Source organism: Petaurus breviceps, unplaced genomic scaffold, assembly GCF_028583685.1.
Source record: "Petaurus breviceps papuanus isolate PSGF00001 unplaced genomic scaffold, PetGlider_PUasm1.0 186, whole genome shotgun sequence".
Lineage (NCBI taxonomy): Eukaryota > Metazoa > Chordata > Mammalia > Diprotodontia > Petauridae > Petaurus > Petaurus breviceps.
The window spans coordinates 21,099,995-21,127,014 of NW_027185798.1; the positions used below are offsets into that span (position 1 = coordinate 21,099,995).

Consider the following 27,020-nt stretch of genomic DNA (forward strand, 5'->3'; position numbering starts at 1 on the left):
TAGATAGGATGGGGTCAATGTGTGCTTTGTGTTTCCATGAATTCTGAGCATTTCTGTGAGGCCTTTTTTTTTTTTGCTTTTTGGAGGGGGGAGGGCAGGGCAATTGGGGTTAAATGACTTGCCCAAAGTCATACGGCTAGTTTTGTGTTAAATGTCTGAGGTCAAATTTGAACTCAGGTCCTCCTGATTCCAGGGCCGGTACTCTATTCACTGCACCACCTAGATGCCCCTAAGTCTCTGTATTTTAAAAGATTTTCATTCCACATAATTTGGAGATTATGAGTATTCACCAGAGGTGACAGTTATTGAAAATGTTGGTTCTACTTAACACTTACTAGCCACGTGACCTTGGGCAAGTCACTTAACCCCAATTGCCCTACTTTCGTCCCTCCAAAAAAAAAAGCAAAAAAGAGGGAGAGAAAATGTTGGTCCTGGATTTTTCTAAGTCAGTATTATGTCTAGATGACTGTGGGCAATGGTCTTCTCTGGGTTAGTCCTCTAGTTCCAATATAGCTTATTTGACTCGATAATATTTGGGGGTTTGCATTTATAATTCTTTCAACTCTCTTGGCCTCAGTTTCATCATTTGTAAAATGAGGGCCTGAATTTCTATGGGGCAGTATTGTGTCCCCGTGACCATGGGCAATGGTTCTATCTAAGATGGTCCTATAGTTTCAATACAGTTTATTTATTTATACAGTTGCACACCAAAGAGCTACACATGTCGAATTGTTATGAGTTGATAGTATCTATGTATTCAGTGTATACTAAATACCATTTCCTTGCAAAATCTGCAGCTATCCATATGGCTGAGTTCCTTATGGGTAACCTTTCTGTACTTTTGGAGGTGATGCCTGGGTTCAATATGGTCATTATAATCTCCATTTCTGAAAAAAAAAATCCATTGCTTCCTTTTGGATAGTATTTTTGGTTGAGTTTCTATGGCCATCACCCATGGAAGGTCTTTTGGTTCCATACTTAGGTCTTAGCCTTTAGAAGCTCCACGCAGGGGTGGCCAGGTAGCACAGCAAGTAAGAGCACCGGCTCCAGTGTTGAGAAGACCTGGAGATCGAATCCCGGGCTCAGACACTTAGCACCTACCCAGAAACACCTGGCCGTGTAACCTTGAGCAAGTTACTTAACCCCGATTGCTTAAAAAAAAAAAAAAAAGAAGCTCCACACAAAGGTAACCCAATCCTGGTCACAGTTCAGAAGTATTTCTTTAAGTTTTAACTGGATTAGCATGCAATCTGAGAGCTTTTAGCAATCCTCCTCCTCTTTTTGGACGAAGATTTGTTCCTCTTTCTCTGACTACCTTAGGGTGGTAAGCACTGTGTTTCATTAACACTGTACAGAATTTGTTCAGATCATTTTAAACCTGTTGTGCATTTTTGTTATATATTGCAAAGGTGTTCATTGCTCTAAAGCTATTTTTCCTATTGACCTTCTGATTCAGGATAATTGGAATCATAGCCTGAGAGCTGGATGGACACCTTGTCCATTACTCCCATTTTACAGATGTGGAATCTGAGGCCTAAGGAGATTTAAGTGACTTAGAATCATAGGTTCACGAATCTAGAGCTAAACGCAACCTCAAGGGTCCCTTGTCCATTACCCTCATTTTACAGATAAGGAAACTGAGGCTGAGAAAGGGGAATTTCTTTCAGATCTTTAGTCATTGCCTTCATTCACTGGTTCTAAGTGACCTCCATATTGAAGCTAAAAGCTTTGAGTCTCTATTTTTCCCCAACACACTTTAAGAATTTTTATACTCACTCACTCCAAAGATCTTTTTATTTCACTGGAGAAAATTTCTGGGCAACAAAGAGGCTGTGAACTGAAGAAGCCACATAATGGCTCCTTGTATATCATTCACGAATGTCAAGTGACTAATATTATTAGCATTCCCTTCTCCAGTGTCTGGAAGTTTGAAGCCCAGGTTCTCCTTGGGCTAGCCTTGGGTAAGCCGTTTCACTCCTCTAGGCCTCAGACTGCTCATCTAGAAAACGAAGGAGTTGGGGCAGCTAGGTGGCACAGTGAATAGAGCACCAGCCCTGGGGTCAGGAGGACCTGAGTTCAAATCCAGCCTCAGACACTTAACACAAAAACTAGCCATGTGACCTTGGGCAAGTCACTTAACCCCAATTATCCTCCAAAAAACAAACAAAAAAAAAAAAAACAAAGGAGTTATGAGAAGTTTCCATCCCACCCCGAGGCAGGGGTTCACAAATGTCACACACTGCCCCTTTCCATACTTTTCCAACGTATCAGTGATTTAGGCTCATTTTTCCTTCTCTTTGTTAAAAAAGTGTTATTTGTAATGTCTGACTGTTCTCTGGAAGGGGAAGGAGGAAGGATTTGGGGGGGGGTAATATAGTTATGAAATAAGAAAGGGATGTCAATGAAAACTTTTTTAAAAATGAAGGGGTTGGATGACCCTTCTGGCTTGACCTTAGGACTTCTCTGGGCCTCATATGTATATATAAAATGAGGGAGTTCAACTCAATGACCACTAAAGACCCTTCCAGCTCCAGATCTTTTTTTTTGAGGGAGGAAGATAACGCAATTGGGGTTAAGTGACTTGCCCAAGGTCACACAGCTAGTAAGTGTTAAGTGTCGGAGGCCAGATTTGAACTGAAGTCCTCCTGACTCCGGGGCCGGTGCTCTATTCACTGCACCACCTAGCTGCCCCTCCAATTCTAGTTCTTAGATGCTATGATAGCATCTGATTCGTACAACACTCCTGTGGCATAAGAACAACAGAAAATGATATTTTAAAATTTCAACTCCAGCTCAAGTGTTGGGATGTGGGGAGAATTTGGCAGGGAGAAGAAAGGGCAGAGGAAGGGTGACCCATCTGTGACTTGAGTAGATGGTCTCTGAGAGCAGCCTGAAGCCAGCCTGCTGAGGAGTCTCTCCAGCCCTTCTTTGGGGGACTGGTTCTTGGTCCAGGGGCACACAATCCTGGCCATGGCCAAGGTGTCACTGGAAGCTATTCCCATTTCCAAGGATCTACCCAAGCTTGCCCTCCATTGGCACAACATTCCAAACCAGGAGTTATTAACTTTCTATTATGTCACCTGCCCCTTTGGCAGTCTGGTGAAACTTGTGGATCCCTCCTTAGAATAAGATTTTTAAATGTATAGAATAAAATACAAAGTATTACAAAGAAAGGCAATTATATCAGATTATAGTTATTGATTAAAAAAAAAAAACAAGTTCATAGACACCGAGATACCTTATAGAGCCATGATAATGGAGGGGACTTTCATGAAAGAATTTTTTTTTTAGAAAAACCTGCTATCCCTTTAGTGCTTTAACGTTGCAAAGCATTATATAATCACCTTTAATGGTTGACAAAGTCCTAGTTTGTAGGTAGTGCAGGTATTATTACACCCATTTTACAGATGAGGCAGGAAACTGACACCCAGGGTTGAAGAGAGTTGCCTAATTTGCCTCCGAGCCCTCTGGGATTCCCCTGGTGTCCTTCAAGCTTCAGCTCAAATCCCATCTTCCCTTTCCCAGGACACTCTCCCTGCCCCAGCTACTACTCTCAGCTGCCCCTTTTTCTTTCGTCGTGACTTGCATGTGGCTAGGGATTTACAAGCCATCTTCCCCATTAGACTGGAAGCTCCTTGAGGGAGGGGACTATTTCCTTCCTTTTCTTTGTATTCCCCCGTGCTTAGCCTGGCATACAGTAAGCAGGTAATAAATGCTTGTTGACTGGTTGACCATACTAGGATGCTCACTATTACATTCTCTGTTCCAGACAGGATAACTGAGGCTCAGAAAGGTAAGGTCATTTCATTAGTCGGTAACAAGGTTGAGGCTGGATCCAGTCTCTCCTGACTCCCTCCCTCAGGGCCTTTTCCACTGGACCGCAGTGACCCCTTGCCGGGATGCTATCAGACACCACCAGAGGGTGCAGCGGGGATCCTGGCCACCTCACCCAGGCCCCCTGGGCCTCCCACCCTTACCTTTAATCTTGCCTTTGTGCTGTTCCGATAAATGCTCGGTCCGTGTTCGGGTGATGAGCTCCACGTTGGATGCACCATATACCTGGCAGAAGTCAGAATGGAGGCTCCTAATCAGATTCTCCCATTCCCTGATCCTTCTCCCCACCCTCCCTAACCCACAAGTGGGCTTCCCACCCACTCTCTCCCTGTGGGCCTTCTACCCACTTCCTGAAGGAAACAAGCGGCCTTGTTTCAGGGCTAGAAGGGACCTAGAGAGGTCATATGGTCCAGCCCCCTGCCTTCACAAGGTCATCAGCAACTTCAATTAGACTCTAAATTCCTGGAAGGCAGGAACCTTCTCTTGTCTGCACAACTTAGCACAATGCACCTATGATTTCATCTATGTGAGCAACTCCCTGTACAAATATGATAGATACTTAATTTTGTTTAACGAATGAATGAGAGTCTAAGTAATGAACCCTCACATGTGTGAGGACAGAGCAGCATTCCAAAGTGTAGCAAGGTGGCCGCAGCAAGCAGCTCTGGGCAACGGGCGGGATTTGGAAAATCTCTGATCATCTCTGGACATAAGGTTCTCCAACAGGTCTAGACCAGACATTCTCTAAGGTCCCTCCCAGCTCTCCAATCGATTCTATGAGCTATTATCCCCACTTTATAGATAAGGAAACTGAGTCCAAGAACGGGGAAGTGATTTGCTCCAGGTCTCGTAGTTGGTCAGTGACAGAAGAAGTGCCCAGGTCCCCAACACCTTCCTGCCTAGTGCCTTTCCCATTAGATCATGAGGGTTCCCTGCCCTTCGTTCATTGAATTCAATAAACATTTATTAAATGCCTACTATGTGCCAAGCACTGTTCCAGGCACTGGGAATACAACAAGAAGCAAAGCACAGTATCTGCCCTCAAGGAAGTCCCTCTCTTGCCCCTGGTGTGCCCAGTCCCCCTATGTGCCCCTCACCTTGGCCTCATAGCCGTTCACCATTTCGGTCTTCTCACTGCGCCAGCCCAAGATGCCCGTCTTATTTCTGGAGAAGCAGAGGGGTGTAGAGACTGGCTCAAGCCCCCTGGGCACGGGGGTCCCGAGGAGCCCCTTTCCATCCGCCTCCCTTTCCCGCCTCCCCACCTCTCAAAGGAAATGTTCTTGGTGTCCAGCTGAGTGGTGACAACAGGGGCAGTCAGGCGGCTGAGCACCTGTTCTTCCGTAGGCTGGACAGCGGCCAGCAGCACATCACGGTCATGGGCAGCCAGCGCCAATGTTTCTGTGTAGACCACTCGCCGGTCATGGTCAATCTCCATCACCACTGCACTTGTGTCTGCCGCAGAGAAGAGAACAGACAGAGCGCCAGATAGAGGAGGGGAAGGCAAGTGATCTGGGGGTACTCCCTCCACATGGCCTTCCCCTAGTATCTTTGGGATTCAGGAGAGGACACAGACCATGCCCCTCTATACCACTCCACCCCCCATCTAACACCCATGCATTATAAATTAATTTTATTCATTCATTCAGTGAACATCTATTAAGCACCTACTATGGGCTAAGCACTGTTCATACTGGGGAACCAGACAAAAATGAATCAGTTTGCCCTCAAGGAGCTTATATTCTATTGGTAAAAAGGTCCTTGGGATGGGTACCCATCCCAGGGGATGGGCTACATACCTGGGACAGTTAGTCAATGAACACTTATTAATATGAACCTATTGTGTGTTAGGCACTATGCTAAACACAGATCCACACAAAGTGCTGGCTATTCTGGGTCTTAACTTGACCCTCTGCTCCTCCCCCATCTCTTTCCCTTCCTGGCCCATCCCCCTCCTCCTCCCATCCTGTCCTAGGGCTGACCTTGGCCCCTGAAGACAAAGCTACGATTTCCTCGCTGCCACGTCATATGGTCAAAACCAAGAAGCGTGGTGTCCACTCGAAGGTTCTGTCCGCTCTTCCAGACCTTGTAGGTGTCACTGGGGCAGATCTTAGACACCAGGGGCACTGGAGAGAGGAAGCCTTCCCATCAGGGGTCTGATGCCTGAAGGTTCAGGCAAAATTCCCCCCTCCCGCCTCTGACTATTCCTCAGCCCAGGAGGCGGTGGGAGGCAGACCCTGGCTCCTATCAACACGTCCCACACAACTCTATCCATCCATCCCAAGTCAAAGTTCGTGGGCAGTGAAATATCAGAGAGAGGTTAGAAAGATGCTGAAAGAACAGCCTCCCAAATCCACCTACCACTGTCCTACCCAACCAGCTTGTAACTAATGGAAAATCCTACAGAGGAGAGAATATTCAACTGAGAGCCTTAGGACCCGGGTTCAAATCCTGATTCTGACATCATCTAACCTTGGGCTTGATCTCTCTCAGTGTCAGATAAAATGAAGGGGTTTCAGCTTGTGATGGACACAAGATGCAGAGAGAGATACACGTCTGGACATGGCCAATGTAGGAATTCATTTTTTTGACTATGCATATCTGTTACAAAGGTTCTGCTCTTTTTTCAGTTTAATGAATTCATTATTTAGACATTCGGTTATTTACTCAACAAATATTGCCCAAGCATCTTCCATATCTAACCAAGGCTTTCCTTACACTGCCAGAATCACAGGTCTCCTCCTTCCATTAGGGGAGGGGCAGAGAGAAAAATTAATACTTGTTAATTTGAAATAAAAAGGGAGGAAACAAAATAAAATGAGGGGATTTGGTCAGATGCCCTCTGAGAGGCCCTCCAGCACTTAATCTGTGATTCTGTGAATGAACGATGAACTTGGGGGTCAGACCTGAGTGCGGGCTCAGCTCTGTTACTCCCCAGCTGGGCAGGTGGATTCTGCTCTCTGGGTGATTTTACTCCCCTCTAACAGTAGTGGGATGGCATAAATGATTCTCAAGGGCCTTTTCATCTCCCATGTTCCAAAACTCCAGGATCCCGTGGTTTGATGCCCTAGCTGCCAATGGCCTGCCCCAAGTAGACAGGAATCAAGGGCAGGCAAGGTGCTAGGGTCCCCCCACCCAACCCTGGACAGTGTGACTCACCCCAGCTGGTGAATTCCCATTTCATTTCCACGTAGAAATCCTGGGCCTGGGCCAGAGAAGAGAGGAAGAAACAGCTGGGTTTGTTTAGGTAGGATTAGGTAGTAGGAAGAGGGACGAGGAAAAGGGGAAGGACGAGGGAGAGCAGGGAAGGCTGGAGGAGCAGAGGGGGAAGGCCGAACAGGGCAGGGGTGGGGTTACCTTTCGGAGTTTCTCCAAGAGCACAGGCACACCTGCCAGCCTCTTCACGGCCCGCTGGTAGTCCCGGTACCGTAACACGAGTTGTACCAGTTCTAGGTCTCGAGTGCTCACAGCCTCCTGGAGCACTGGGACAAGGGCAAGCATGGGGGGGGGGGGTCACTGGAGGTCCCAGGGGTCCAAAGTCTAGAGCCAGGGAGGACCTCCAAAGCCACCTAGTCCAACCCCCAGTCTGGACCCTAACCACCACCATTTACAGATAAAGAAATGAGCCCTAGAGAGAGCTAGCAATTTTTTCAAGGTCTCACAGGTATTAAGCATGGGGGTAGGATATGAACCCAATTCTTTGACTCCAGATTCAGGGTCTTTCCACCATACTATGGTGCTTGCAACTCAGATAGGGACAGAACAAGGTCTGGGCCAGAAGGTGGGGACTTCAAGGCAGAACAGCCAGGCCTCAGAAAGGGCCTAGCTTCTAGGGGTGGACGGTTGGGAGACAGGGACCATCATTGGGAAATGGCAGGAAAGGAAGGGAGCCCACCTGTCCAGCCACTGCGGTTCTCTCTGCCCACGTCTGCTCCGTGTGCCAGCAGCACACGGGCACACTCCAAATGCCCCAACGTGGTAGCCAGATGCAGGGGAGTCCGGCCTCGGGGGTCCAGCTGCTCAATGTCCACCTGAGAACAAACACAGGCTTGGTTACCTCATTTGGCCACTCATTTCTGACTCCCAAGTCAAGATGGGTGAGCGCAGTTATCAGCAATCCGCTGTGTGGGGAGCAAACCCCAACGGCTCCAGATTTGGGTTCTAGTCCTGATTTGGACATTCAATAGTCTGGAGCAAGCCCCTCCCCTCAGCTGAATCTTGGCCTTCTCATCTGGCAAATGGGATATTAATTCCCACCAGGCTGACCTCACATACTCGAAAGAACCAAATGGGTCAGCAAACATCTATGTGCTTTGAAGAGTTACTTAGAAAACTTGAGAGCAGTTGAGCATAAATTAGATATAGACCAACAGAAATCTCACACCATATACCAAAATAAACTCCAGATGGACCCATGACTTAGAAATAAAAGGTGACATCATAAGCAAATTAGAGAAGCAAGGAAGACATCACCCGTCAGATCTCAAACTAGGGGAAGAGTTTGACACCAAAATACCAAAAAGGAGCACAGGGAAAAAAATGGACAATTCTGGCGATAGAAACTGCAAACAAAACTGATACGTTTTAAATTAGAAGAGAAATTTGAAAAGAAAATAAATTTGATTCTTTAATAAATATCTCTTGTTTAATTTTTTAAAATATGTAAAAATAATGCCATTTATGTCACTAGGGTTTTTTTCTGTTTTGAAAAATATAGTTATTTTTGATGAAAGTATATGACTTATGTTTATATTTAATGAGGTTATTGTTATTTTAAATAAATAAATATTTTAAAATAAATAAAATTAGGGGGTGGCTAGGTGGCGTAGTGAATAGAGCAACTGTCCCTGGAGTCAGGAGGACCTGAGTTCAAATTTGGCTTCAGACACTTAACACTTAACTAGCTGTGTGACCTTGGGCAAGTCACTTAATCCCAAATGCCCTGCCTTTCCCTCTCCAAAAAGCAATAAATAAATAAAATTAGAAGTGAGACAGGAAACTGGAAAAAAAAAAGTCTTTTCAGTCAATTTCTCCCATAAAGGTCTTATATCCAAGATATATAAGAAACTGATTCCAATGTATAAGACTTAGAGGCATTCCCCAATTGATGAATCTATACAAACAGATGATTTCCAAAGAAAGAAGTCCAAGCTATCAAAAACCATGAGAAAACGCTACAAAACATTAATAATTAGAGAAACACAAATCAAAGGAACTCTAAGAAATGAGAATATGGGACCCCATACCTAGTGGATTGGCAAAGATACCCAAAAGGGAAAATAACAAAGCTTGGAGGGGATGGGGGAACACAGGCACGTTAATGCATCATTAGAAGAGCTGTGAATTGATCTGACCATTCCAAATGCAATTTGGAACTATGCCCCCAAAGGTATGACTGACTCAGCTGTTCCCCACTTAGGTCTCTGTCCCCAAAGAGAGCAAAAAAGAAGGAAAAAGACCTATACTGCAAAAAATTGGGGGCAGTTCTTTTTTGTAGAAACCAAAACTTGAGCATCAGCCATGGAGTCAGGAGGACCTGAGTTCAAATCCGGCCTCAGACACTTGACACAATTACTAGCCATGTGACTTTGGGCAAGTCACTTAACCCCAATTGCTGTCCAAAAAGCAAAAATTTTTTTTAAATTTTAAAAAATTAAAAAAAAAAGAAACCAAAACTTAGCAGTGAAGGAGGTACCCACCTCTTGAGGAATAGCTAACCTAATTAATTTTGGCTCACGAATGTAAATGGGGCATTATTGTGCCATAAGAAATAATAGAATGGAAAACTTCCGAGGAAATTGAGAAGAACTTTATGAACTGATACAGAAGGAAATAAGCCAGATGAGAACCATCTATACAATGATAACAGAAAAAACAACCCAGAAAGACTTAAGAACTCTGATGGAGGCAGAAAACTGAAGGTGAAACAGGTGTCCCACCTCCCACCAGAGGTGATGGATTTAAAATGCAGAAAGAGATAGACATGTTGAGATCTGGCCAATGTAGAGATCTGTTTTGCTGGACCCTGTGTATTTATCACAAGGATTTTATTTTGTAGGAGGGAGAGATCACAAGTGCTTGTAAAAATAAGCAAATTAATGTGTCAAGTCATAAAAAAAAAACCCACTACTGTATGCCTAAGATTAAAATGCAAAACAATCTAGTCTGTCCCCCTCCCCTTGGCCGTGTAATGGGAATTGTTCCCTCCCACAGTTGGGGAGAGAAGAGGTGGCTTCTAAGTAATGGATGGACCCTCAGAATGGGAGTTGTGAGGCGGGGGGGCCAAAGGACCATTCATTCATAACCATAGCTAAGGTTGGCAAAAAGCCTTAAGTATATTACCCCATCTGATCTCCACAACAGCTCTATGAGGTGGGTGCTATTACTGTCCCCATTTTACAGATGTGGAAAGTAAGAACAAGGATTCCACCGTTAATGTCTAGGGCAGGATTTGAACTCAGGTCTTCCTGACTCCAGGCCCGTCGCTTTATCTACTACTCTCCTTAGGTGCCTCATCCATTCATGTCACCCATCCATCCATCCATGCATACATGCCCACTATATGCCAAGTTCTAGGGACACAAAAGGCACAATTAAATAGTCACGTTTCTTTTTTTTCTTTTCTTTGTTACAAAGGAAGGCTTGCTGGGTGGGTGGGCAGGGATATCTTTGAAAATGAATTTGATATAAAAACAAAAGGCATTAAAAACTTTTGGGGGGAGGGGGAAGCCAAGGCAATTAGGTTTAAGTGACTTGCCCAAGGCCACACAACTAGTAAGTGCGTCAAATGTCTAAGGTCAAATTTGAACTCAGGTCCTCCCGACTCCAGGGCTGGTGCTCTATTCACTAAGCCACCTAGCTGCCCCCATCAAAAACTTTTAAAAACATTCATGACAGTAAACATTGTTCCTGTCCTCAAGAAATTTACATTCTACTGAGTGTGTGTGACATGTACATATATAAAAAATATATACAAAGTAACGGGGGGAGGGGGGTAGTAGTTAGAAAAGCATCCCCCTCCCCCAGGTTGCACCTGAAGATAAGGGCAGCAAGAAGTAGAGGTAAGAAGGAAGGGCATTCCAGGCACAGGGGACAGTCTGTGCAAAGGCATGGTGACTGGAGATAGAATCTTATATACTAGGAACAGCAAATAGGCCAAGTCAGCCGGACCATAGAGGTCATGAAGGAGAATATTATGTAATCAGCCTAGAAATGTAGACCAGAGCCAATTTGTGCAGAGCTTTAAAAGCCAGACAAAGGGGTTTGCATTTGAACCTAGGGGCAGTAGGGAGCCCTTGGAGGTTCTTGAGCCGAGGAATGACATAGTCCAACCCATGCTTTAGGGTCACTCCTAGCTGGGGAAGCCAGGGACAGGAGACGCTCAGTACTTTATTCCATGCTGTCTGGCTCTCTCTCTGCTGTCCCCTCCTCCCACCTCATGAGGGCCTCCTGAGTCTGAGGAAGGAACAATGGCTCCCCCACCATTTAAAATGGAAAAAGAAGGCCTCTATTCATTGCCCAGGGAGTATGGCTAAGTCTGAGGGACCAGGATGGGGAGAGAGGGAGGCTCTTACCCTGAGGGCATGGCACTGACCAGAGGAACAGAAGAAGGGCCTCCCCGGTGCAAGCTCAGCAGAAGGGGTGACACTGGTTCAGAGTGAGGGACACAAGAGGAAGGGGGTGGCACAGGGCAGGAGATGCCAGCGACACCCACTCTTCCTTCTCTGTCTCTCCCTTCTGTATGCACAATTATTCCCACAGCTCCTGTTGCCTTTCTGGTCCTGGCACAGCAGGGCACTAACAAAGTCCTGGAAAGGATGGCAATAGGGAGGCGCCTGGCCCTCCTCCCCCACCGGGGCATCTCCCATGTCCCAGCTGCCCAGGCTGTCCTGTATCCCAGGGCAGCCAGCAGCTGGCAGTTGCTATGTAAAGGGTCAGAGGCTGGTGCTGCCCTCTCCTGAGAGGTGCCAGAAAGAAGCCTCCAAAGGGCCCCTTCACCATTGCCCTAGAGAGAGCCCAGCCCTGGGCAAACGCTGCCTGGCACTGCCTTCCTCATGAGCCTGCCTCCCTAGCCAGAGGCCAGGCAAACCCTGGCTGGCTCCGACTTCTGCAAAGGCATACCCCAAGAGAAAGCACATCTCCCCTCCTCTCTGCCCTCTCTACTCCTAGCCACCCAAGCTGGACCACAGGTCACAGAGCTCTTAGGAAGGATGCCCCTGCCCCAAGCACCCCCTGGACTCCCTGGGAGTTACTCTCCACCCCAGCAGGGCAGGGGAGCTAATATTCAGCTCAGTCATTCTGCTCATCCCCAAAGGTTTTGCTGTAGGGACTGAGCCCAGCAGGTTACAGGTCACTAGGCCCCGACCGGCATTCTGCAGAGCCATCCAGGGCACAATCCTGCCCTGTGCCTGCCTTGCCTGCCAACCCCTCCCAGAAGGCAAAGGTGCAAACATGAGGGGGGAGGGTTGCCCTGAGTGAGCCCTGATCAGCCACAGATCCAAGAGGAGCAGGGCTAGCTGTGGAAATGCCATCTCACGTGGAGCCTAGGTGAGAGCATCCATTAAACACTTCTGCAAAGGCAGAGAGAAGTATTTAATTACCAGAATGAAAAGATTTCTCACAAGAGGGCGCACCCTGGTCTCCACGCTGCAGCCCAGGGAGACAAGGCAGGAGACCCGGTAGGGAGGCCCTCCTTGAGGAGGCAGGAATTCTGGGAGCTGGAACCCTGCTGGGCACAGAGGACTGTGTCTGCCCATATACACACACAAAGATCCAGAGCTAGGAGGTGCCTTCGAGGCTGCTCATGTTACAGAGGAAGAAACTAAGTCCCTTTGAGGGACTTGCCCAAGGTCACCCAGTTGGTGAGTGTCTAAAGCAGGATGTCCATCCAGAACTTCTGGACCATAGGTCCAATGCCAGCCACTAGGCCAATGGAGTCAAAGCCACATAGAAAAGGATCACTGCGGGTCACATGCGGACTTAGAAAACAACAAATTAGCATTATCAATGTTCTCTTGGATTTTAATCTCTTTTGTTAGGTATTTCCCAATTACATTTCAATCTGGTTCAGGCTGCGCTTCCCCCTTCTCCCCCCCAGACTACTACTCCATCCTGCCAAACACAGACACAAACATGTGCAGTTCATACACCAACACACGGCTTCCACAATACATACACGTGATGCGTGTGTGCCCGTGAATGCATCGTGTGTATAAACCAACATGCCATACCACATAATCCTCAACATGCGTATGTCCCTCTAAATACTCCAACATGCAACATATAGGAGCATGCCTCCATCCCGGGGCACAAGTGTGGAATAACATGCCCCAATACACGGGCCGTTTGTCTAGCCCACCCGTGCAAACGCTCTGGTAAATGTAAACATGTCTAAACACAGGCGTGAACCTTCATAGAGCTGCCCAAGTGCACAAATTTCTACACAGGAACACAGACTTCAACCTGGAGGCATCCTTGGAATCCTCCATCCCTCTCATTTTTACATACAAGGAAACAGGCACAACAAGGAGAAGGGACTGGTCCAAGGTCACAGAGGAAGAAGGCGTCAGAACCAGGATCTGAACCCAAGACCTCAGCCTCCAAACCCAGGACCTTTCCATTGCACCACAATACATACTTAAAGTCTGTGTGCCTTGTCATACATGTACATACAGTTGCATATATGTGATAGCCTGTCTGCCATGGCTGCACATACAAAAACTTGCTGATGTATACTGTGTGCCAGCCAAAGCTACAATGTACTAACAGCAGCACGGTGCATCCTCTACGTACATGAGGGGCTGCTAGGTGTTGCAGTGAATAGAGCGCTGGCCCTGGAGTCGGGAGGACCTGTGTTCAAATCCAGCCTCAGACACTTAACACTTACTAGCTGTGTGACCTTGGGCAAGTCACTTAACCCCAATTGCCCTGCCTTCCCCCCTCCAAAAAGACTGTGCAACAGAAGATGTAAACACTTTGCATGCATGCACGCACGCAGGTTTTGTACCAGAATCCACACTGCATGCACATGTGCCCACACCCACAAGGGCGGCACCATCCTGCAGAGGAAGGGCTCCCAGGCGGCAATGCGGCACACCAGGACTCTGGCCCAGGTTAGGCCGCTGGCTCACACAGCTTTGGACAAGTCACCTTTCCTCCCTAGACCTCAGATTGCTCCCCCCAAAAATGGAGGCGTTGGATTAGATGAAAGGTTCAGTCCCACCTAGATTCTATCTTTCTATGGATATGCGTGTACATACACTGGCACGTGAACATATAATGTGTGACCCTGGGTAGGTCACTACCCTTCCTGAGTCTTGGTTTCCTCAACAATAAAGTGTGGGGGGTGGTCTAGATGGCCTCTGATTTCTTTGGGATTTGCCCCTGAGGAGGCCGAATAGAGATAAAAACCAGCTGAACCCCACCCCTGAGGCCCAGGACCATCACCCCCTGAGGCCCTCCAAGGGGGCAGATAGCCTGCTCTCCTTCCAACCCCACCCTGGGTGGGGCTGGACCTGACCTTGGGTCAGATCAACCAGCCTGGCCCTGGCCCCAGAGGCCTGAGATGCCTCAAGGCCTGGGGGGCTGGGAGTGGGACAGGGGTGAAGGAAACCTTCCTCATCCTCTCCCTTGAGAGCTTCTCCCATCCCTCTTCACACCATGGCTGAGAACCACAAGAAGGTCACAACAGGAAGACCATTCTCTAAGGCGAGGGCCTCAATTTACATTGGAGGAAACTGAGGCCTGGAGAGGTGAGAACAATTCAACAAAAGCTACTAAACATTTATTAAGCACTTACTGTAAGTACAGTACTAATAAGGCTTGATTAGGGGCCTACAGCTAATCAGAGCCAAAGCAGGTCGTGACCACAGGTCTTGTCTCTAATTCAGGCTCTTTCCATTACAAGGCAAGAAGCTCCCTAGGGGTCCATATTCACTCCTCCCATTTGTACGATGCTTCAAGGTTTATGAAGGAAGTTGTTGTAAGTATGTGCATCCCCATCTACAGGTGAATAACCTAGCTCTCAGAGAGGGTAAGTGACTAACCTAGGGTCACACAGCTAATAATCATAACCCAAGTTTTAATGTCTCCATTTTACAGGTGAGGAAAGTGAGTGATTTGTCCATGGTCATAGCTGCCCCAAAGGCAGAACAAGAGAGCCCCAAGGGTAGAAGCCGGAACAGACACTAGGAAGAACTCCCTGACTGGTCAGGGGTTGTTGCTGACACACACTCAAGCCTCTTAGACCTACAGCTGTCTATCCACCTTTGGCATCACTCTGCCCTGGAGGTCCTGGGGGTCTTTGGGTGTGCCCTCCATAGGCCATCATCCTCTCTAATCTCCTCTAAGCCTGGTGGCCAATGGTTGGGGGCACCTTGGCTCAGCCTGGCATTTCTAATAGCTGCCTTCGGTAGAAGTGAGGGAGTAAGCCAGCTTCCACCAGAGTAGTTAAAATAGAGACCAGAATGATTTCTTAAGTGAAGGGGAAGGCCATAGGCAGCGGGGTGCTGGGGAGTAGGGAGGAGATGTGCTCACTGCTGCCTTCCTGGTGAGGGGAGGGGAAAACTTGGGGGGGGGAGGAGAGGGAGGGGAGAGAAGCCCCACCCCCCAGACCTTTCCAGCTTGGGTATGGTGACTCCCAGAAGGTACCCCACTGAGGTACAGCAGTCTCTATCCTTCCTGTCCCAAGGGGACATTGATTTTTGGTTTCTGGGGTTTGTAGCTGGCTCCCACTGACCTCCTAGCTGTGGTGACAGCTCCATACCAGGGCTGGTCAGTTAGGATGTACCCACCCCCTACCAGCCAAGACTCTCATGGGCATGTGGGAAGGAGATGTGTTTGGGCTTCTTCCCCCTCACTATCCCAGATCAAAATTCCTCAGCCCACTAAGTCAGAAGGGTTAACAGCCTCTAAGGAGGGCTAGCACAAGACGCAAAGTGTTTTACAAATGTTATCTCAATATGGGAGGTAGATGCTATTATTATCTACATTTTACAGATGAGGAAACTGAGTCAAACAGAGGTTAAATGACTTTTCCAGGTTCATACTGCTAGGCAAGATTTAGATTTCTGAACTTCTTAACTCCAAAGCCAACACTACCAAGAAAAACCAGTATAAGTGAGAGTTGGGGTGGGAGCAATCCGAGACTGAGTACCTCCCTAACAAGCCCATTTCTGAAGCTTCTGCTGTGTATGTACAAGGCAGGGTCCTGGCTACTGGATATGCAAAGACAGGAATGAAATGTTCTCTGTCCTTAAGGAGTTTCCATTCTACTGGGAGAGAGGAGGGAATAGGGTAGTAACCTGTAAAGGGAGAATAAGAAAACATAAGATAATTTGGGGAAGGAGAGAGAAAGAACAGCCAGAGATATTGGGAAAGGCTTTGAGTGGGAGGTGGCATCTCCCACTCAGAATTCTAAGGAAGCAAGGGGGGGGGGAAGGGGAGAGCATTCTAGGAGTGAGGACTGCCTATGCAAAGGCAGAGGGGACCTTGGCTAGCTCGCTTCCATCCCAGAAAAATGAGAGGAGGGAGGCAGAGAGAAAGGAAGATAAAAGGGAAAAGAGAGGAAGAAAGAGACTGAGGGGGAAGGGACAGAGAAGAGGAAATAGAGGAAGAATAAGGAAGAGAAATAGAAGAGAGAAAAGAAACAAGAAGAGAAAGAAGAGAGAGAAAGAGCTAGGAAGGAGAAGGAAGAGAGACACAGAGAAAGAGAGAGAAAGAATGAAGAGAGAGAAGGGGGAAAATGGAGAGAGAGAGAGTGCTCATTCAAGGTAGGCCTTCTCAATCTCAAGAGAACTCAGCCACCTCCACCTTCCCCATCTCCCCACCACAGGAGCTGTCCAACTCTCCTTTTCCCAAAGCATCACCAGGAACACGGGATTTCAAGAACCAGGACAATGCCCTATGAGTTGACCTCAGCACTTTGCCAGTCTTAGGGAAGTTGGCACCACCACTGCCCTTCAGTTCTGAGATGGGCAGCTTGGCAGGAGTAGAGTAAAGCCTTGGCTCCACTCACCACCCAACATCCCTACTGGCAAAGGTGCCAGCCAGAGTGAAATGGACATGCCAAGTCATCCAATCAATCAACAAACATTTATGGAGGGCTTCCTGTGAGTTCTTCACCCCTGAACCCTCATTCATGCCCAGAGCCCATGAACTTAGGAGATAGTATGGGAGAGATGGAAGAGGGCTGAATTTGGAGTCAGAGGATCTGTATTCGAATTCTGGCTCCAATACCTAGTAGCTGTAGGGCTCTGGCTTGTCACAAGACCTGCTGGAGCCTCAGTTTTCTCCTCTGTAAAATAAGGCAGTTGGACTAGATGGATCTGAAATCCCTTGAAGCTCTCAAACTAGAATCAAAGCCCAGGGAATGTTTCTCTCTGCTCCAAAGTCCATCCTACCTTCCCTTCCCTTTCCCTAGGGAGCTGCCCATTTGGCCAGGCTGTCCTTCTCCATTGGGATTTTCTTGGAGCCAGGAGGTGTCTGTTATGCCAAATTGGAATGGGGAATCCCTGTAGCTCTGTGCCCAGAGTGAGAAGGGCAGGGGCCAGGCTCTGCCCCTTGGTAGGCAAGGTCAGAGTTAAAGCTGGAATCAGGGGGCAAAGGACTCTGAACCTGGGATTGAGGAGCAAAGTCATCAACCCCTATCGGTACTCTAGGAACCGTCAGGAGTCCTCCCATTCCAAAATCCATCCTGGGCAAGAAAGTGATTATGGAGGGAGCTATATCTTCTGTAATTATCTCCCCACTCCAGGGATACCCTTAGGGCGGTAGATGAGAGGGAAAAATCCCTGGCTTCAACATTAGAGCACCTGAGTTCCAATCCTGCTCCTCTCTCTTACTACCTGTGTGACTTTGGGAAAGTAACTTAACTGTTCTGGGCCTCAGTTTCCTTTCCTGTAAAATAAGTAGACTGGATCAGATGACCTCTCAGGTCCTTTCCAGTTCTGTATCTATGACCCTTCACATCTTTTAGACATTACCCAATTGCCTGGCTTCCTAGAGACAGACCCAACTTGACTGCTGAGGGGAGGGGGTACCTCTGTGACCCAGTAGGAACAGGCCAACCCCCTGGTCCTGAAAAAGGCTGTTTGCCCTGCCATGTCCACTGTTCCTCTGAAGCCCAGTGAGGGTTAACCTCCTGCCCAGAGTAACCTCTGTCACTGCCCTATATTTCTCTGGCCTTGGAAATTGGATCATCAGCTGGTGTCCATTTCAAGGAAACACCAGCTCAGCAAGCAAAAGGGAGGTCTTGACTGTTTCTGAGCTGTCCTGAAAGAAGGGAAGAGAGTTAGGAACAAGGGCCATTCTCATCCTGCTCCCTGGGAGCACCCCCACCCAACCCAAGGCAAGGTGGGTGTCAACCACAGTTTATTTGGGTGGAGGAGATGGGAGAGGAGTCTGGGCAGAATGGCACCTCTAAAGCTGGCCTCAGTCATCCCACCCTAGGCCTCTATCAGGGGCAGAACCATGTCCAATGCAGCTGCCAGGGATTGTGGAATGGTGGGCCCAGAGGGAGATGCCAGAAAGACCCATTCAAATCATACCTCACACACTGACTGCTTGTCTGACCCCAGGCAAGTCACTTCATCTGGGTGACTTTCAATTTCCTCATCTGTAAAGTGGAGATTCTATTAGCACTGACCTCCCAGCGTGGTCTTGAGGACCAAAAATATAGGAAGCTTAAAGCGATAACAAAAACGCTGTTATTCCACAACTAGCCTTTGGGCAGTTCTTCCCAGAGTCTGACTTACATCCCTCCTACAGCTCCTGCTCTTGGGGAAGGGTAGCCAGGGCACAGAGCAATCTAAAGCTTCCTCAGACACAGCCTCGCAGCCTGCTGCCCTCCAAGCTAAACACGTCTCTGCTTTTGCTTGTATGATTTCCAGGCCCTTCACCAGGATAGAATCTATGTTTATCCAGCTTGTCTTCTTTAAGGTGGTGGGTCTGGGATAAGGCCAGGGCATGGGCCCTGGCTGGGGCATGCCCTCATACCCCACCCCTGGCTTGGAGGCACAGAAATGATCACCTTCCCCTTTTCTCCCTTCAGCAGGGTACTATTAGGTAACACCCCAATTCTGGGATTGTTGCCCAGACAACCAATCCCTGACAGCCCCCACACACACACACTCACAACACAACTATAGGATTAAAGAAACCTCTTTACCCATGGCCCTTAGGGTCCTGCTGTTCATAAGCTATCATCTCCCTGGGGAAGGCTTTGTTTTTCCTATGCAGGAGACAAGGAGGGAGGGCAGGCCTCACTGCTTCTCCTCAACCTGGATCCCAAATGGAGTTGAAGCCTCACTCTTAACACCACCTCATTCCTCAAACTGACCCAGGAAGGGCATGGTCTGAGACCTGCTTCTAGATGCCCCTTGGTAAATTGTGCCATAGGGTGACCAGGCTATCCAACTTTGGGGTAGCCAAGTCAAATCGACCCATCTTCCATCCAGAGGCCTACACAGGAGCTGCAATGACAAGCCGCTAAAGCTGGACCACTCCTCCACAGCTCCCTATGGGGGACCACTGATCAAAGGTGTGTCCAAGCCCAAAACCCTGGGAGGGAAGATGCCCATCTGCAAAAGGGAACACTGAATGAGGAAGCCAGAAGGGTCCCTAATCTACCCAGCCCGGCATGGCCGCAATGGACCCTCCCCCCAGGCTGGTGGCCAATGAGGCAGGGAGCTCTCCTCTGATATTCCGGGGCTCTTTTATTTTTAAGCTAGGAAGAAGTGTAGGGAGACTGAAAGCTCATAGGGTTAGCTCTAGGGCTGGAAGGGACCTCAGAGGCATCTATCTAGTCCCCTATCTAACCCTAAAAACCACATCTACTCAGCCTGCTGACCCAAGCTGGCAGCCTCTTTAGGAGTGGGGGAGCTCAGACAGACCTGCCCTTTCCCTTCAGAAAGAAGCTAGGTCCTTAAGAAGATCAAAGAAAGCAGGGTGGGAAGGATCTGTACACCCTATTCCCCACCCCCAGAGAAACCCCGAAGATGAATCGGAAGGTAGAAAGACCTTGGGTCTAAGGAGACCCCTGGCGTTCCTCTCCACCAAAACCCAAGAAGCAAGAAATACAATAGAGGCAGGTCTCTAAGGGGACCTCCAAGGAGCCCCGCCCAGTCTCTCTCCCTTGACCTCTGACCGTGTCCACACCCAGAGCATCTCTCCAACCGCCTGGTGTGGCTTGGTGAGGCGGCTGAGCTGCAGCTGGTCCATCTTTCTCCCATATTTTTCTGGGATCTCAGTAAATAAACCCCTTCTGCGTGAACCCCACCACTCCACAGCCCCAACGAGAGAGGCCAGGAGGGAAGAGGTTAGGTGATCAAAAGGAAGGGACAAAGACTGAAGGAGGGCCAGAACTGGGAAGGGAAAGGGATCTAAGGCCGCCTTCCCGCCCCCCCCCCTTTGTTAAGTTGCAGTTTAGGTCGTGGGGGCTCCTTCCACCCTAGCTCCGTTCTGACTGAATTCAGGCTTCAGGAGAGGGAAGAAGTGAACATTAGTCTCAATCTGCCTTCTTCTGTGTTACCCACCTAGTCTCCTAATGATGATGGGTGATGGGAAAGGGGTATCATGAGCCTATCACCCCTGCTTCTGATGACTTGAGATTCAGATCCCAAACACCTGCAAATAATCTGGGCGGAGGCTGGGGGGAAATCGGGGTAAAGACCACGGGTCTTGGCCAGAGGGACAAGGAGAAGGTACCTCGAGCGCAAGGACCCTTGGGCAGCTCCCACGGGCCACGTGGGGGCCAAGGCCGTATTTTCCGGTGTAAATACGCCGGCTTCACCGGCTGCCTCTCCAGCCGCAGCAGCGTGGCCAGGGCCGCTCCCTAGACAGCCCCCTCCCCCTAATAAGCACACACAAAAGCCCCCTGCCGCGCACAAAGACAGTCGCCGGGGTGTGTGGGGGAGTGTGTTGCCTTCCTCTTCCACTCAGGGGGACTTCCCCGGGGGCGAAGTGTCGGGACTGACAGACGGGACACGGAGCTCCCCGGCTCTGCTGCCGCCGCGCCGCACCGCGCCCCGTGTGCGTGGCTGCCCGGGACGTGGGGGGAGCAGCCACGACGCCCCCGACGGCAGCGCCCTCCTAGCCAGCCGCCGGGCCGGAGCCCCCGGGTCCTCCAGAGCTCCCAGTCCCGCTCGTCGATCCCCGTCCCCGCCCGATCGGTGCGCCCCCCCCCCCCCCCTGCCTCGAGCTGCCAGACTGACCGGAGCCCCCGGGCCCTCCAGAGCCCCTAGCCCTGCTCGTCGCCAGCACCTGCTGGGCGCCCCCCGCCCTACCCCCTGCCCGGAGCCGCCGGCTGGCTGGAACCCCCAGGCCTTCCTGGAGCCCCCCCGCCCCGCCGGGGCCCCCACCCACCTGGCCGCCGCGGACCTCTCTCTCTAGCTCTCTGTAACGGTTGTGCCACACCAGGTAGTGCAGCGGGTATCTGCCCTCCGGCCCCTTCCTGGCGGCGGAGGCGATCATCCTGCCCTCCGCATGCCGGGGCCGCCTCTCCCGGCCCGGGATGGGGGGACGGGGACAGGGACTGGAGCTGGGGGCTCGGGGCCGGCTGCAGAGCCTGCTCTGGAAGCCCGGTGACGGGCGGCTGCACGGGCATGTGCCTAGGGAGGCAGGCGGGCGGACGAGCGAGCGCCGGCGGAGGCGGGCGGAGGGGGGCACGGCGGCGGCGATGCGGGGGGCGGGGGAGCGGGTTCCCAGCGTCCCCGGGAGAAGAGGCGAGGAGGAGGAGGAGGGAAAGATGAGGAGGAGGAGGAGGAGAAGATGAGGAGGAGCGGAGGAGGAGAAGGAGAAGTGGGGGAAGGGGAGGAGAGGAGGGGGAGGAGGAGAAGCACCAGCCCTGGGTTACCAGCACTAGGCAGCGCTGTTCGAGTTCTTTGCCTCTCCTCCCACACCCCTGCACACAAAGGCAGCGCTACAAGGAGGGAGGAGGGGGGAGAAGGATCAGGCGCCCGGAGGAGGAGGAGAAAGGAGGAGGAAGCGGGGGGGCTCGGCCCTGGTGGGCACTGGGGGCATCCCCGCTGGCAGAAGAAAGAGCAGCCCTTCGATATTCCCAGGCACACACCTCCTTTTCGCATGGCCAGCGCAAATGTCAGCCCCTTCCTCACCCCCTCTCCCCAAAGCAGTTGGGGGCCCGGGAGCCCCAGTGTGTTGGTGGGGAGGGAGGGGGGACCCTGGGGCTGGAGGCATAGCCAGTCAGAGCCAGGAGTCCGAGGTCTCGCTGCATCATGGGAATTGTAGTCCACACACCCCCCCCCCCCCCCTCCTCACGGGCGGGCGGGTGAGGGGGGGGGGGGGGGAGAGGAAATCCCTATCATGACAATGTCTCCTTCCCTCCTGAAGCCTTGCCCACAAAAGTGAGGGTGGAACTGTTAGGCAGACTACCCAGTGGATGGATAAACTAAGGTGGGGCCCCAGGATTGACTCAATATTCCAGAACATCTTGGTATGAGACAAAGTGTGCGCCCTATTCCTTTAGGGACAAACAGCACATTCCTCCTGGATCTTCATCAATTAATCTGAGCTTGCTGGGAGAGGTCCTGTGTCCTACTGAGTTAGTGAACCCTGGATTCAAATTCTACCTCTGACATGTGCTGGCTGTGTGACCCTGGACAAATCACTTCACTTCTCTATGTTCTAGGGCTAGGTAACTTTCTCAAACTATAGGTAGCAGAGAAGGGGCCCACTTACTTTGGTGGAGGGAATTTCTTTCCCAGGGAGTTTCCATTACTGATGAAGTCACAAGTCCAACCCTTTTCTGTATGCCCTGCCCTGTACACTAAACTGAATACAATAAGTCATTATAATGGAGATCTTTAGGGACAATTTGGATCATAGATTCAGTACTGGAAAGGAATTTAAAGGTCAGAAAATCCAAACCCTACATTTTACAAATGAGTTAACTGAAGTCCAAAGAGGTTGTGGCAAAGGCAGTCAAATACAGAGGGTTAAGCAAATGAGACTTTGGTCTGGGTTGAGTTTTTGGGGAGTGGGGGTAGAGAAATCAGGGTTACTGAAGTTTAGAAAAGAAATGGGGCTGGGGTAGGCTGGGAAAAGGGCTAATAGAGATGAGAGAGAGGTCCACATGTTTTAGGTGTCTCAATCAGTCAATCAGCAAGCAATTATTAAATGCCCACTGTGTACTAGGCACGAGCTTTAGCTAGCCTTCTCTCCTTTTAGATTGCAACCTCCTTGAGGGCAGGGACTTTGCCTATTTCTATTCTATGCCTAAAGCTCAGCTTTTCACATAACAAGCAATTATATTTTGTCAAACTGAATTGAATGGAATAAACAAATCAGTCCCCATTTCCAGCACCTCATTCAGAGCAATAGTAGTTTGAGACTTGCTAGAAAATGACATTCTAATCCCTCCTTTCCATCATTCCTCCCTTGCTGTTCCATACCCCGCCCCCATGGCAAGCCATACACATCCCAGGATGCCACGCCACCAGGGGGAGAGAGGGAGCTGTCAGTTTCACCATCCCTATTCCTCTGCAGAAGAGTCGCTGCCTCTGGTGCCCAGGCATGCTGCTTCCTGCCTCCACCACAAGGCGGCAGCAGAGGGTTGTACCTGGACCTGGAGTCTAAGCAAAGAGAGAGGTCGGGAGGGGAGGAAGAAAGAGGACAGGGTCCCACTGTCCAGCAAGCATGGCTGGGAGTAAGGGTGTTGCTGGGTACTTCCTGTGGCTGAGACGCAGATGAGAGACTGCAGCTTCCTTCAAATTCACAGCTAATGGGGCGTGGGGATTTGCAGATGTCGTGTGCCCCTCCGTGCCTTCTGAAGTCCCCCACCTCCCCAAATTACTTTGCATACAAAATGTGTATTTTGTATCAGTGAATATACTTTTTATTGGACATTTCCTCATGGTAGGATGTAAGTTCCATAAGGACAGGGACTCTCTTTTGTCTTCATAAGATCACCGGGCACAAAGCTGAGTAGACAGTAGGTGCTTAGTAATCAATGGCTGTCCATGTGTTTTCCCCAAGAGATTGTAAGTCCCTCGAGGGCAGGGCCTGTTGTCTTTTGCTTCACACAGTGTCTTCTACTAGTAGACATTCAATAAATGGTTATTAAATTAAATGAGCCTTCTTCCCCAAATTTCAGGACAAGGTACAGTTTGGGGGAGGGAGAGAACATAGTGGGATTGTGGGGGTTGGGTAGAGTGTTGGACTTGGATTCAGGAAGACCTGCTTCTGACACTGTATGCCTCCAGACAAGTCACTGTCCCTCCCCAGACTTCAGTTTCTTCACCTGTAAAATGGAGTTGGACTAAATGGCATCTGAGATGTCTTCCAGCTCTAGACCCATGATTTTGTGATTCTGCCCCCCTCCATCATCCCAGAACGGTTATTAAGGGCTCCAAGGAGTCTTGGTTCCTGGGACATCCTCCCTGCCCCCCCCCAAACTCCCCAATCAGGAGACACAGTTCAACTGAGAGGCTTAGATTGAGTAGGGGGAGGCATGCCAAGCACCTGTCTGTTCTCCTTCATGCCTGCCAGCCCCAGGCTGCCACGTGCTCTCAAACTCACCCACACACAGCCCAAGAAACAAAGACAAACAGACCAGGCAGCTGAGAGCCCAGTAGACATTTAATAAGTGAAATTCCATAGCTGAGAGAAGAGCTGCATCTCCAGCTCCAGTTACCACCCCCAGCCTTCATTCCACATGCATTCACTCACCACGAGGCTGGGAGACTACAGTGGAGGGGGGTGGGGTGGGGAGAGAGCACCTATCTCAGCATCCTCAGCCTTGAATGCCAGGGTGAAGAGAAGGCCCATCCTGGAGGGGAGGGGCCAGCACCTCCCATGCAGCCGTTGGCAGGTGGGGCTCTTCCAGGAACCCAGGGAGCCAGCCAGGCACAGGCTAACTCAGGTGATAAACTGCTTGGCTCTCTCCTAACGACTCAGGGACCGCATTGGGGGAGGTGGCAATGCTACAAGCTGGCAGGGTTTTTTTCAAGTGTGATTATAAATATACCCAATGGACACACACACTTTCAAACAAACTTGTCAATCAGGATAGAAATAAAAAGTCGAAGGAGGCAGGTCTTGCTGTATTTGGGGCGCCATGACTCATGGGCGGCTGCTGTCTTGGGGAGGGAGCTAGTCTGCCCACCCACGAGCCCCTGCCACAGATATGCTAAACATCTCTGGCACCTCTCCCCATGTGAGTGAATCTCCTGTTGCCAAGAAGAATCCCCCCTTTGTCTACACTCTAGATGATCCACCTGCGACCTTTTCACCATTGGAATGGCTTCTAACACCATCCCCTCCCTGCAGCTTGCCCAACTCATGCCCACCTCCCCAGAGGCAGGGGTGGGGAGGGGCAGGCAGCAGAGGGCAGGGCATTTTGTGCAAACTGGCAAGTTCAAGTGAAGACACACTTGTAGGACAATGCACAAGGGCAGCCTGGGGCCACAGGTTGGGAGAGTCCTAAGGCTTCCTTCAGGTAAAATTTCTGCCCCTGACCTGCAAAGGAAAGAACTCCAAGGAAATGTGCTGGGTGTCTATATGCATTTAGACACCCCAGGCACGAACATGTGGTCCTGAAATGAAAGAGGCCAGGCCTGCATGTATACTCTGCTCCTCCCCTCCAGAAATGCACATATCTGAGCACATGCCAAAATATAGAAAGGTCCCCGCCCGGGAGCCGGTGAGTCTGTAGAACTGGGCTGCATGCAGCCTTCCTGAACTCCAGGTTAGGTGTGGCCTTGCCTGGAGGCAGTCGGTGACCTCTCTGGCACCCTAGAAGTTCACATTTTAATTCAGTTCATACCAACATAAGCACCTACTAGGATAATTCACTTAGAGCTGGAAGGGGCCTTAGAGGTCATGGAGTCTAACCCCCTTTATTAGACAGATGAGGGAACAGAGGAGTGATTCGCTCAAGGTCGCACAGCTAAACTATATAATAATGAAGCACAGTGTGGATAAAAAAATGACTCCCCGTCCCCTTACCACTCGCCTCTTGGGTCCTAGCTAGGTGAGGGTGGGGACACAAAGTTGAGCAAGTGAGGTATTTCTTCATAAAACTCGGTCTGTATTCTTCACGTGGGTGGGTGTTCTGCCCCACCCCATTCCCCAGGAAATCTGGGGATCTGGACTTTCTGCAGCAGGCTAAGATAGATAGTTCTATGGGACTGGAAGAGACCCCTGGAAGAAAAGAAATCCAATTTGTATCTTCAGGGCGTTGGCAGGGGCTGGGGTCACACAGCCAGGTGTCAGAAGCAGAGCCAGAGCCCACGGATGCCCGCTCTTTATCCATCAAGATGGCATCGTTAGTCCTCCCCCCTCCCCCCACAATCATACAAGTGTAGGCGCACACTGCAGGAACGTGTGCCCCCACCCACACAGAGAGAGAGCGTTCTCCCCAGTGCAGATACCGGAGGGTGGACACGAATAAACGTGTTTTACACACAGACAGCTCCGAGGAACACGTACTGTACAAATTCTGGCCCATCCCTCCTTCCCTAAAGGAATGCCCAACGCCCACACAGAGGATGGCTACCTTTCCCCAACATTCTTTGGCATCCTCTCCTTGGTATGGGGCGGCTTGCTAGGTCACACCTAAACTGGCCTATTTACATACACACACAAAATAAACCTTAGCGAGGCAGTTTCAGCGGGCCCCCTTAATGCCTCATCTCCCATTTTTGCCCCATTTTCACCACCTGCCCTTAGTGCTCTCCTCCTTCCTCCTCCCGCTGCTATGGTAAGGAAAGAGAATGGGGACGCCAGGAAGAGGAACTTTAGGGGTGACTCACCACCAGCTCCGCCCCATTCTCGCTTTGGGGGCAGGAAGGGGAAACTGAGGCAAGGGGCCAGGACCCTAGGCGAGCTGGCGACCAAGCACCTAGGCAATGTCCTCCTCCGCTCAGTCCAGGATGGGAAGAGGTTGGGGAGGGGGAGGTCTCCCGGGCTGGGACTGGGGAGGCGGGAGTGGGGGGGCGGGAAGAGCCCGGCCCTCCTGGCCCTTTAAAGCCCCCCCACCCCCCCCCCCCCCCCACCCCAGCACCTCGAGCCTCTTCCTGTGTTCCTTCCCATTTCCTTTCTCCAGCTGGGAGCGGGGCGTGTCCGGGCCCGGACTGGGGGTCGGGAGGCGCGCGGGCCCCTCCCCCGGTGGGCCGGGCCTGCGTCGCTTCCTGCAGGAGCAGCTGAGAGCGAGCCGAGCAGCCAGCGGAGAGCCA

At 50.3% G+C, this 27,020-nt stretch overlaps 1 protein-coding gene and 1 long non-coding RNA gene across 2 annotated transcripts in view; both read right to left on the reverse strand.

Moving 5' to 3' along the window:
• ANKRD13B (ankyrin repeat domain 13B) overlaps positions 1–21,476 on the reverse strand; it is a 29,774-nt gene extending 8,298 nt beyond the window's left edge. The window contains exons 1-8 of the mRNA XM_069089741.1: positions 21,193–21,476; positions 7,727–7,862; positions 7,189–7,313; positions 6,991–7,036; positions 5,814–5,957; positions 5,097–5,286; positions 4,932–4,998; positions 3,978–4,059 (exon numbers count right to left, since the gene is read on the reverse strand). Coding sequence (XP_068945842.1) covers positions 3,978–4,059; positions 4,932–4,998; positions 5,097–5,286; positions 5,814–5,957; positions 6,991–7,036; positions 7,189–7,313; positions 7,727–7,862; positions 21,193–21,300 — 898 coding nt within the window. The 5' untranslated portion in view covers positions 21,301–21,476. The remainder of the gene's footprint in view (positions 1–3,977; positions 4,060–4,931; positions 4,999–5,096; positions 5,287–5,813; positions 5,958–6,990; positions 7,037–7,188; positions 7,314–7,726; positions 7,863–21,192) is intronic.
• Positions 21,477–23,667: 2,191 nt separating this feature from the next.
• Positions 23,668–26,768, reverse strand: LOC138162100 (uncharacterized). Its single transcript, XR_011168546.1, has 3 exons — positions 26,598–26,768; positions 25,792–25,986; positions 23,668–24,085 (listed from the first exon to the last, which is right to left on the reverse strand). It is a non-coding gene; the product is annotated as an uncharacterized lncRNA (long non-coding RNA).
• Positions 26,769–27,020: the final 252 nt, after the last annotated feature.